Source organism: Pseudochaenichthys georgianus, chromosome 19 (assembly GCF_902827115.2).
Source record: "Pseudochaenichthys georgianus chromosome 19, fPseGeo1.2, whole genome shotgun sequence".
NCBI classification, from domain to species: domain Eukaryota; kingdom Metazoa; phylum Chordata; class Actinopteri; order Perciformes; family Channichthyidae; genus Pseudochaenichthys; species Pseudochaenichthys georgianus.
This window is the reverse complement of record NC_047521.1, coordinates 21,194,640-21,206,819: the sequence shown is the minus strand read 5'-3', so window position 1 is coordinate 21,206,819 and position 12,180 is coordinate 21,194,640. Positions and strand designations below refer to the sequence as shown.

At 38.3% G+C, this 12,180-nt stretch overlaps 3 protein-coding genes across 4 annotated transcripts; 2 read left to right on the top strand and 1 right to left on the bottom strand.

Moving 5' to 3' along the window:
- Positions 1-434: 434 nt before the first annotated feature.
- On the bottom strand, positions 435-3,033 carry LOC117464730 (stonustoxin subunit beta-like). Its single transcript, XM_034107356.2, has 6 exons — positions 2,905-3,033; positions 2,569-2,638; positions 2,043-2,084; positions 1,862-1,924; positions 1,617-1,759; positions 435-1,544 (listed from the first exon to the last, which is right to left on the bottom strand). Exons 1-6 carry the CDS (start codon positions 2,929-2,931, stop codon positions 1,128-1,130), a joined length of 762 nt encoding a protein of 253 aa, XP_033963247.1. The 5' UTR covers positions 2,932-3,033; the 3' UTR covers positions 435-1,127.
- LOC117464731 (stonustoxin subunit beta-like) lies at positions 3,000-9,401 on the top strand. Of its 2 annotated transcripts, XM_034107357.2 has the most exons (6): positions 3,000-3,063; positions 5,317-5,488; positions 7,393-7,425; positions 7,942-8,004; positions 8,100-8,242; positions 8,557-9,401. In XM_034107357.2, the coding sequence occupies exons 2-6, from the start codon at positions 5,440-5,442 to the stop codon at positions 8,983-8,985; spliced, it is 717 nt and encodes a 238-aa protein (XP_033963248.1). In that variant the 5' UTR covers positions 3,000-3,063; positions 5,317-5,439; the 3' UTR covers positions 8,986-9,401. The 2 variants fall into 2 exon arrangements, with proteins under 2 accessions (XP_033963248.1, XP_033963249.1); XM_034107358.2 differs by lacking the exon at positions 7,393-7,425.
- Positions 9,402-10,533: 1,132 nt separating this feature from the next.
- LOC117464600 (tripartite motif-containing protein 16-like protein) lies at positions 10,534-11,455 on the top strand. Its single transcript, XM_034107130.1, has 4 exons — positions 10,534-10,567; positions 10,650-10,709; positions 10,806-10,945; positions 11,045-11,455. Exons 1-4 carry the CDS (start codon positions 10,534-10,536, stop codon positions 11,453-11,455), a joined length of 645 nt encoding a protein of 214 aa, XP_033963021.1.
- The last annotated feature ends 725 nt before the right edge of the window (positions 11,456-12,180 follow it).

Here is a 12,180-nt window from a genome sequence, read left to right as displayed (position 1 = left end):
CCTGGATTATTTATTCGTGCTCCCCTATGAAATCGGGAGACTCCCGCGAAAATCTCGTTTTTTATCTCGTTTTCTTTTGTCATCGGCTTTTTTTTGTAAATTAAAGCTCGCTTTTTGTTAATACTGCTTTTGGGTCCTACCTTTTTCACGCACCCTGACAGAGAGGCAGGTAAAGTCAGGTAAAGGACTCTCTCAGTGTTTAGATATTAACTTTAGTCTAAGTTAGTCTCAAACGGTTTGATCACAATTTATGTAAACACATCTTTCCAAGGCACACCTTTATAATTATTGGGATAAACAGGTTGAAATCATTTCAATGTATACTATAGGACAGTAAACCAAAAATATCGTTTTAAACTGGAGATTAAAAAATCTGCATAAATAAATGTTAACGAAGTAAAATAAGATATTGTGGTGATGTGACAACAAAAATAAAACAAGTTACATTTATTGGCTATGGTAGGTTATTGGTTATGTTCATATACTTATTTGATTAATAAAATGTAAACCAATCTTTTTCATATGGGTGATTAGAGTTGTACCCCATAGATCTAGTAGTAATTATGCTCAAAGTGCACCAGATTGAAGCATTTTACTTTAAAATGTTCAAAACAATCTTCCCAGGAGGGCATACCCCCGGACCCCCCTAGAGGATGTGATGTCCATCCCCCATTCTATTGCATATTCCTTGGATACTCTATTGACCTTTATCTTTTCTATTGTACGATTCTCTGGCTGGGGCACCAGCTAAAATCTCGCCTAGGGCTGCAAATTGTCTAGAGCCGGCCCTGTATACAGAGATGCTGTATGAGAAACCAATGTGAGTTTGGAAAATTGCACAATATAAATGTATTTTAGTATACCTCAACAATGGAATTGTATGATCAGTAGAAATGGCCATGACATGGGACCTTTAACATTCACTTTCAACTAAATAACAGATCAACGATACACAAGAAAACTCGTACACATAGCAGCTTCTTCAATAATACGTGTTTCTTTGTACACACATGTTGATATAGAATAGTTGCATTAACTTAAAATATGTGTTGCAGTGAAACATATTTTAAGTTTTGGATAAGTAAGTTTAACTGGAAATGTAAGAAAACAGATATAGAAAACAAACTCTACTCTCCATGTTTTACTAGGAAACATGAGGACTTTTGTCCCACCCAGAAGCCGGGCACCATCCTCCCTTTGAAGGAGCTCTCGATCCGGTGCAGCAGTCTCACTTCACTCTCCAGTCCCTCCTTCTCTTCTTCTACTGCATAAAAACTCATCACCCCAGCTGGCTGGTCGAGGTAAACCCCAATGGTGGTGCACTCAGGGATGTTCCAGATTTCTGAATTATTGCCATTGAACCACACCTGGTAGCGGCATCCACTCCACCCGAGAGCCCAGGACTTATCATTCTCTCCAAACCCACATTGTCCGTCGCTGCCCCTCCTCCCTGCCCCCTCATAGGCGACTCCTGCGACCACCCATCCTGAGTACTTCACCTCCCAATAAGCTCGGAAACCAAAGATTCTCTCTTTGCAAAGAACCTTGAAGAGAAAAAGGATATTTCTTGAGTGCAGGAAAAATGTAGATCTGGATTTACTCTTGATAAAACCTACCTGGGGGGTATGCTCATATCTCTCTGGTCCATCCAGGACGGGACAGGTGACGTTATCAGTCATGCGTGACACCTTGGATCCACCCTCAGTGATCCACAGCATCTTATTGGCTGTCTTGTCATCCAGGGAAAAGTCCATCCAGTCTGAGGGATTTGGAACATTTGCAACAAAGACGGTCAGAAGGAGAAACTATACTGTATGTGTCATGAGAGCAAAGAAAGGCGTTTTTAAATGGTTGTTCCTACGTTTCAGAAGGTCAGCTCTGCATGTGGGCTCAGGGATGTTAGGCTCGTAGTCTGGGACTTTTTCTAAGAAGCAGAGGCATTGTCTTAAAAATCTCTTTTTTAAATACATTTGAAAAGTTAAGCTATCTGTGAGTTCACATTTAGAGATATATATTTTTCATGGTTTGCTAACACATCATACCTGTTGGAGAGGCTGAATCTTTTTTTCTTTCAGGATTTGTCCCTGTAATTATAAAACAATCAATCTTAAGTTTGAAAACATTTCGAAATGTAAAGTTAACAACGCTGCTCTCATCTCTAAATCTAAAAGAAATGTTTCTTACCATCAGTAATAATAATAATAATTCCTTGCATTTATTATAGCGCTTTTCCAGTGCTCAAAGCGCTTTACAGATACACATTACACATATACATATTTTTTATATACATGCAATGGTCACTGTGGACAATACCCACAGGAGCAAGTTCAGGTGAAGTGCCTTGCCCAAGGACACAACGGCTTTACAGACGCAGCAGCGGCGGGTTTCACCCCTTGATCTGATGAACATTGCACAGCGCACTGCGCCACACCGTCCATCTTCACGCCTCCACTGCGCCACCCGTCCCAAAAAGTATGCACTTTATCTCAACAAAAGATTTATTTTCTGGCAGATTAAACTCCAGGGTTCTGCATTATCTACTGAGGACTAGAAAAGGAGTTTACTCACCAGATTTTCCATTTGCTGGCATGATTCTCTGACTGGGAGCACTGGTTGGGATCTTTAATCGCTTCTCTCTCTGCTGCAGTGAGGCAAATAGCTTCTTTATATACCCACAGGAAAGAGGGTATTAAAGTTTGAGGCCCCCTGGGGCTCCCTCAGAGAAATTTTGGTAAGGTATGCAGAGATAATGAGCTCAATAATAGGCGTGCTACTGAGCCAAACCTGGATATTCAGATCAGCGCCCGATCAGCGCCAACACATGACCAGCTGACCCGTATTTATCTTTGTCGTTCAGAATTTGTTGCTACAATTGTTCTGTCATCGCTTTGTCATGATACTCACATCTTTGAAGTGCAGGAATGTGGTCATCCTTCACAGACGAGATGGGTCACGCAAGACAGGAGGAACAGCTTAATGCCACATCTTTGGTGGAGAGAAGAGAAAGCTGGACGACAGAGAGGTCATCTCTCTTAATTCACTTTTTAAGGAGAGAACTTTAAGGTAATGATTTACATTTTTTTATAATGTTACTGACTTGCTCTGTTATGCCTTTTAATAATCATAAGGTATGAAGTAAATGCTTCTTTGCTCCTTTGACAAAGTAATACATAAACTGTTCTATAGAGATTCCCCGGGTTTGGTAAGGTTAATAATTGGTCATTTATAAGCATCTCCTGAATGTGTATTGATTGGTGACTTTGTCATTTTTGATAATTTTTTGTAAAAGTAGAAAAAGTTCTAAACTATTTTAAAATGATTACCCGTTGTTCTGTGGTTTGTTTGTTTTTAATGTTGAAACAACCTTTTTAGGGAATCAGAACAGTGGAATCATAAGTGATTTAGTTTGAATTCTCATTTAACTTTGAATTTTTCCTTTGTACGTTTTATGATAAAGATTGTCAATAGACTCTCTTGGCGTTTCTAAAACTGAAGTCATGACCCTGACTGTGCAGAGCCGCAGAGTGAGGGGTCACAGCTTGGCCTTGGTGGTGGAGATCATTTGTCTGTCAGCATTGGTTTGAAAGCCACTTGGCCCCCGGTTTCTGATCTAAGAGATACGATTGGAGGAATTTAGATTCCCTCACGCAAACCCGTCACCGACACTCCACCTCTCATTTATTTTCTATGTATCACTGGCAATCTTAGACAGTTCGGTCACTATAGCTCCCGCTATTTACTGTTTAGTATGTTGGTTGCCCGCCAGACATTTGCTTGGGCAGGCAGGAAAACTAGAAGGTTGGGGCAGCCTTGAGCCCTTGACTAGTTGGCTGTTTGCCGGGACTGTAAACACCTGAGCTCCCGGCTCACAGCGGGAAGCAAATCACAGGAAAAGGGTTTATGACCTGCGACATACTTTTTCTTTTGACCCTGGCCATGGGTCAGGCACTTGTAATAGTTTTTGGTTAATGCGATAATACATGTCAAGTCCATATAGCTATGGAGGTATGAGGACCTAAGGTTCCTCAAGGCAAAGAAGGTAAATAGGTTATACAGTTGTATTTAGGTTTGTTTATTTACAGACAGTATGTATACGTTTGGACTGCTTGTTCTAAGCATAATATATTTTAAATGTATATTCAAATGCATGGTTATGGCAGTACAGTAAAATATATATATATATATTGTGTATAATTTATATATATATATATATATATATATATATATATTGTACTGTAGATTGTATATCATTTATATATTTATATATATATATTATATTTATATATTGTTGTTGTATTGTTATATAGACAATCATCATCATCCACACTTGGAGGACAAACTGTCTTTGTCAACTGCCATACAAAATGTTACACTTTCACTGATTTAAATATTTTTCACTTAATTCCTAATGTTGACAACCAGATATTTTATAATTTTCAGAATTGGAACCCTATGAATGAAAAGTGTGTTGACATAATACCCCTATCGTTTTTTCTTCTTTTAAAAAAACCCCCTCAATCTTATAAAAAGCAATAAAAACTACAATTCTGAAGTCAGTCAGGGCTCTAAGTAAAAATCCTGATGCAATATAATGTGTGACTTTCTGCCGTAAATGCCACAGGAACAAACCAGTGGTTTCTTCAACGGGTATATCTTTTTAATTGTTAGGGTTATGGTTAAGGTTAGTGTCTGCATTTTTGAAACACAGTTTATTATAGACCTTTGATGCTGAGGTTTCAGTTCCAAATCAAGAAAACAAAGCTGTGAAAACAAAACCTAAATGTTGCCTTACTCAGCCAAACTTATTCTAAAAAATAATCAAAAAGCCCTAAATGTCCCTGAGAGCACATGTGTAAATACTACATTGCATCACATTTTGATATCGAACAAAGTTACAAATACACATTTGCAGCTGCTAGACCCCACACAGCTTCACCAGGAACCAAACATATCTTTGCAGTCTTATACGCATAATTCATGTGTGTGTGCGTGCATGCTGGCATGTTTTCGTGCTTGCATGTCCGTGTGGTTGTGTTTGCACAGACCAATAATCCTGTCCACCAGCAATGCACCAATGCTGTCACTGTGCAATGTGGAGGGATCAGTGCGTGTGATGCAGTGGGAGTGGGTGTGGTTTACTTGGTACCAGTGGGTGTACTTCAAATATCGAAGCATCCATGTAACCTTTTTAAGGAAAAACATACAGCTCCAATTACAAGCTTCCATCCTCCCCCTCCTTTTCTATTGGAACATTTTATCTCACGTTCATGTCCACGCCAACGGCTCTCATTCCTCCACCTTTGTCCTGCATTAAAGGTATATAAGAGCATTAAGTTGTCACGCAGTGGAGCCAAAAGAGACCCATCAAACTCAGAGGGACCGGTGACATCAGGCTCGAGACAGGCTCACCACAGCAGCTTTAAAACCCTTTCATCAAGAATGCCAGCCACCAACAGAATCATTTCTGACAGCCGGATGACAGATAAAGGTGAAATTATTTCCTATATTTTTCCATTTTTAATCATTTGTTTGAGTACAGTAAATTCAAATTTGTAATGTTTTCCTGCTAAATGTCATCCATTTCTTAGCACATCCTAAATTCCTGAAAAAGAAATTCATTTTCTGGTAAATTAAGCCTTTAAGCAATATGTCAGCATATCTTAGTAGGCGCTAATGCAGCAATTATGATCAGCAATGCTTTAAATGTACTGATTCAAGTACCCCAGCCTTACTGTGACTGCAGCAGTTTTTATTATCCTCCGAGGCATATCCTGAGTGAATGGGTCACTAGAGTTAATGTCTGTATGGATAGCTCAATATTTCACAGGCCGATTTCATGCTTGTCGTTATGAGGGGCCTATAATGGTTTTACTGCCTGGGAGTAAGGGTCTGTAAGCGTCAACATCATATGCATTAAACAAGATTTAACGTGTATTCAAATGTTATATGTGTAGTGTAATACCCATCTTGAAAATGGGTGACATTCAGCAGGATTGTAGCTCAATGTCAGCTTACAGACAGTTTTATCATGACAACAGAGGAAAACAATCTCATATGAACCTGTAAAATAACTTTCAGAGGAGTACCGTATCTACTTTGCAGTTACTGATGTTAAAAATTGTATAATTGTCCAAAAAAAAATTAGCCTTTTGCCTGTTCAACTTTTCAACAATTCATTCAACTCCTGTCACTTGCCTAACAAGCCCGATGGCCTCAGAGGGAGTTCAAAGCTACTTTAAAGCTTAAATGTTGTAATGAGGGCAGACAAAGCAGTTGTTTTCATCACAGCTATATTCAGACATGTGGCCTAACATTCTCATCGTGGCCCATCAGCCTTCTGTCAGCAGAGAGATAAATATCATCTCATATCCAAGTCACAAGTGGCTTTAAAATAACTGTCACATTTGAAAAGGGCGAATAATCATAACAGCACGCAAAACATAACTTCATTTTCAAAACTTCAAACTTTTTTATTTTCCGCTCGCCAAGACAAACTTGAGTTGTGTTCTGATGGGTTGCCAATGTGTGAATAATAAGATGGTTTATTTTGGAGATGTGTTGATATAAATGAAACTCATTACTTATGTTAGTTGACGCTGACATCTTAATGCTGCCCGGATTAGGTGTCTCCTCCTCTTGATCTCAGTCTGTAACAACAAACGGGACACTGAATACTTGCACAAGTATTCTTTACAAAATTGGCATCAGGTCCGAGCCTGAAATGCAACTGTTATCCATCAGCTATTAGTTCAAGGAAAGTTGCTACACAATACGCCGCCTGTCATCAACCCTAATTTGAAATCTAAATGCTAGCAGACTTAAGTATCTTCTGTCTGCATTATAAGCTCCCTTTATTAAAAAATAGCCTCCTTATCAAATGTATGAATAAACCATGTGATACAATCTATTATCCTCACATTAACTCTATTGCAAAATAGCTGTTTCATTTAGGCCAACATTAAATGGAATGTGTCACTTTTTTTGATGGGTTTACTAAACTCTCCTAGTTGTTGTTTACCTCAATAAACAAATACTCGATCTACATCCCCAATTTATCGGATTTGTGCAAGTAGATCATGTCTCTTCTCATCTGATAAACTGCTCTGAGCTTCATGCAGCGCTCCAGCGGGACTGAGGCTTACCCCCCTCCAACATTTGAGGTGTCTTGTTAATCCTAACTGCCTGGCATGAATCAGCCACTGGCTCCAGAAAGTTGCTGATGAGCCAGCAGAGGCAGATGGTTTCTAAGTATACACCCTTTTGCACTTCATCACCTGTTGGGACGCACCTGACATGTACTCTTTCCAATATTATTTATAACAGCCCAGTATGAAACTCATTATACAGAACGTTGCACTTTCTCAAATTGTTCTTTTTTTATTTTTTTTGCAGAAAAAAAAGTTAAAAAGGGCAACTCACCAACAGGTAATTTAATGAATGTTTTTATTAGAAATTATTATTAATATTAATATTAATATTAGTAGTAGTAGTAGTAGTAGTAGTAGTAGTAGTAGTAGTAGTAGTAGTAGTCGTTTTATTAATTAATAAACAAATATTATTCATTATAATTTTTCATTATTATTATGAATAGTCGTTTTATTCATAAACGAATATTATTTATGACAATTTTTCTTATTTTTTTAACGTTTTTTTTCTTATTATTTAATTATTATACATTTTTAAATGGTTTCAATGGATAATATTCTCAAATATTTTGTATTTAGCTATATGGTCATTTCCAACTATTAATCAACAGACACAAGAGACATAACATGAGACATTTAATTTAACTCAAAATTAGACACCTTATTACAGGCAATCAATCAAAATCAGGCTTGTACTTTTTAATTATTCTGCGAATACAGATTACAAATGCCATCCGTCTCCAGTTTCCATTACCTTATCATACTGTACCTTGTTTTTCTGTCACCTGCTCCTCAGAGAAGGTCCCCTTCTACGAGCCAAACACCCCCGAGCCTAAATGCAGATCTGATCTTATAAAACGTAAGATTGTCACTCAAGTTTTTAATCTTTCACAATTTTTGTAATTAAAAAAAGGTTTAATTTGTTGCCATTTATTTCTGTTGTTTTGTTCCCAGACTGGTTCAACCTTTCCTTTGATGACAAGACAGCCAATAAGATGCTGTGGATCGGAGAGCAGGGTGCTAAGGTGGCCCGAATGACCGATGACATCACTTGTCCCGTCTTGGATAGACCAGAGCGATATGAGTATTCTCCACAGGTACAATGTAAAGATGCACTTATTTTTGTCTGAAATGATGCAATTTAATTTCTCCTGATGTTCAATATGGTGTGAAATAAGATACGGTTGTATAATACTGTCATCACCCTGCCATAGCCATTCATGTGATTGTAAAACCCAGGCAACGGGACTCTCTACTTAAGGGCTGTCCCGTGTGTTTATTTAAATCCTGATGCAGCTGGTTTGGCATTGCAAGTGGGAGTACTCTGAATTCTCCTGCCCGGCAGCTGTAATAAATCACAGGTTGTTGGATTGCCTCCAAGTCACATTAATTCCCATCCACGTTTCCAAAGGTTCTTTGCAAAGAGGGCATCCTGGGTGTCCGAGCCTACTGGGAAATCGAGTACTCAGGCTGGGTCGTGATCGGGGTCGCGTACGAAGGAGCAGGAAGAAGGAACAGCGACGGATCCTGTGGCCTGGGAGAGAACGAGGAGTCATGGGGTCTGGGCTGGAGCGGTTCCAGCTATAAGACCTGGCACAACGGTTCCTTTGTAGAGATCCTGGATATTCCCAAGTACACAACAATTGGTGTTTACCTTGACCAGCCTGCCGGTGTCCTCAATTTCTATGGTGTGGATGAGGTGAAGGAGGGAGAGGAAAACACAGGAGAAAAGGAGGTTTACATTTTGCAACAGATCAGGAGCCCCTTTGAGCAGAAAATGATACCTGGTTTCTGGGTAGGGCCGCAGTCACACTGCTCTATCAAAAAGAAGGAGGAATAAATGTCAGAATCAACATTACAACATCATATCTGAATGTTAATGATTATGAGAGAGAAGTTAAACTACCTTTAATAATATAGCTACAATTGCAGCTTTAAACACAAAATTACAAATTACATTAGAATACTAGCATTAGTGCACATGAGATGTATTCCTTATATTCAGTATCTCTTAGATATATAGTTAGGGTTGTACATTTCAGGTAAGGCAACAAAGTGCAATCAGGTGCGTGGGGTTCACCTTTGACCTACCGCTCCTTTGGACTTTCCTGTCACCACTGGACCACTCGAGGTTTATACTGATATATTTATATGTATTTTTATTCCTCCATTGTTAATGGTTGCTAATAATGTATAGGGTTACCTGGTTTGAATGTTTACTATATGTAAAGTTTGAATAAATAATAAAACACTGAGTGCGACACAATTTGTCTTGTTTGGTTTCTTAAAAAAGTAGTGGTGCAAGCATTTATATATTAGATTACTTAAACAATACACTGATAATAGTGTTATTGCAATTTCAACACTAACATTTGTATTTCCTTAAGGTTAGCTGTTAGCATACACTACCTACTGTACAAAGCTGATGTCATATTCTAATTGACGAAAACAAATCAGCGATGATGCTCTTGATGCAGGACTTGGTAACACACATGATACTCTTTTACAAACAGACTTCTAATGTTTCAAATGTGTCCAGTGTCTGTTTTTATCCTCACATAAATCTACAGTATATGACACAGCCAAATGCGTACCCTCATCTGGCCCCCTGCCAAATACTGTTCCATTAACCTTAAATACCCCGTCAGGCGCTCCTCAACCCCGCTGAATCATATTTACTGAGGGTATAAAAGTCGAGTGGAAGACTTGCACTCTTCATATTGTGTTAGCAAATGGATTATTAAAACCCAGCTAAAAGATGCCCACTACACCCAAGTCTGCCATAATCATCATTAAATGCCATTAAATCAAATGCATTAGCATTATTAAAAACATGTATAAGCTCTTTTAACATTCATTACCACTGCCGGACTTTTCTTGGATTATGGTAGCTGCCTTGTCAAACAGTGTATAACATTTAAGGCATGTACTGTAAATCCCTCATGGTGTAGTGGATGCAACAGATGGGTTTAATACCAAAATGAAGCATGTGAAAACACATACATATGAGTGTTAAATCGAGAGCACATGCTATACCTTTAAATAGCATGTGTTTTGATTGTTTTTCAAAAGAGATGTGAAGTTCAATATATTTGAATTAAATAAAGTATCAAATAAATGGAAAAAAGGGGAGGGGGGATTTTAACTTCACCTGTTGCAGTGATATTAATGAATGGAAGTTGATGGTGCAACCTTTTCAGAATAAGATACCAATGAAAACTACAATTTTAAAACTCTTTATGAACTTATAATTTCCAAAATGTACGAGACAATTGTTCCTAATATTTATTAATAATTTAAATTCTATACTTTCTGAAAGAAGAAACAATAATACTGAGATCTATTTTTGATTGTTTAACCTTTGGTCTTAACCTTTTTAGGCCAGAAAATGAATTCCAACAAGAAAAAGAAGACAATTCAAGGTAATTGTCTTGATACATGCTTTAATGCTTTTTACGATGTGAATATTAGTTTGTATTTTCAACCATTTTTCTTTCCGTACAGAAAAAGTTCCTGTTTATGAGGCGGACATCCGACCAACATGCAGAGCCGAGCTATTGAAGTGTATGAGCAGATTTATTTCCAAACAATTGAATGTTTAGCACTTTTGTCCAGGATTTAATTAACGAAAACTGCATTTGCTTTATTTTCCTCCTACAGACTGGAAGAATTTTTCTTTGGATGATAAGACTGCCAACAAGCTTTTGTGGATTTCCGACAATGGGTCTAAAGTGTTACGTAGGACTGAGGAGGTTTGTCCTGTCCTGGATAGATCAGAGAGATACGAGTACTCTCCACAGGTGACTCAGAAAGTAATAGAAAATACAGTGACATGCTTGTAAAGAAACACATGGTTTGTTTGTTGTAACTGTTGTTTATTTTTTGTTATTTCTTAAAAGGTTTTGTGCAAAGAGTCTATTTGGAACATGAGGGCTTATTGGGAGGTGGACTACGACGGGTGGGTGGCGATCGGAGCCACCTATGAAGGAGCAGCAAGGAGAGCAAACTCCGGGCAGAGCGGCCTGGGGGAGAATGAAGAGTCCTGGGGTCTGTGTTGGTCAGGCACACGATACCAGATCTGGTTCAACTGTGTAAACGAAGACATATTAGATATCCCGTACAGCTCCACCATTGGAGTTTACGTGGACCAGCCTGCAGGGATTATCAGCTTTTATGTTGTGACCGGTGAGGGGCCAGAAAAGGAGGTCAAGCTATTGCAAAAAATTACCACCACTCTTAAGGACAATATTATTCCAGGTTTCTGGATGGGAATGCAGTCCTCATGCACAATAGTGAAGAGACCACAATGAATTGCTAAAGATGAAACTAATCAAATTCATTGATGACGTCAACGGTTTTGATACTTAAATGTCAACTGTTGCACATATTCCTGTACATCTTATTTTAATACCTTTAAGGTGGGGTATGTAATTTTGGAGAAACCAGCTCGAGTGCGCTATAATTTGAAAGTACACAACCGGAAAAAATCTGCCTCTTCCTTCAGACTTCCTTACAGAGCCCCTCCTCTAACACACACGAACGCGCACATGACCATGACCAGGGCACGAGATAAGTTTGTGCACAGATGGAAGGCTGACAGGCAGGTAGGCCACCCAGTTATTTTACAGTACTACGGCTTCCACAGATGACATTTTTTTATTTATTTATTGTCAAAGCATTTAATATATGCATTGCTATCGGGATGTTAAGAGCATTCCATGGAATATAACAAAAAGTGTTTCTGAAATAAATTACATACCCCAGCTTAAGTGTTTTTTTTTTAACATCACGCATTCTTCAGCTCTATTTGGTTATATATTTTTTTAAAACTGTAGCATCTGATTGGAAAGTTATGTACTGATGTGTTGAGTGCCTTTGGACTTTCTGTAATCTAAAATAAATGTGTTACTATAAATGAATGCTTTCACAGCAAGAGCGTGTTTGATTGCTTTGAATTTAAAAAAATGTATTTCCCATTTTCACATCACCCCTTAAAGGGGACCTATCATGCAAAATGCACTTTTTGATGTCTTTT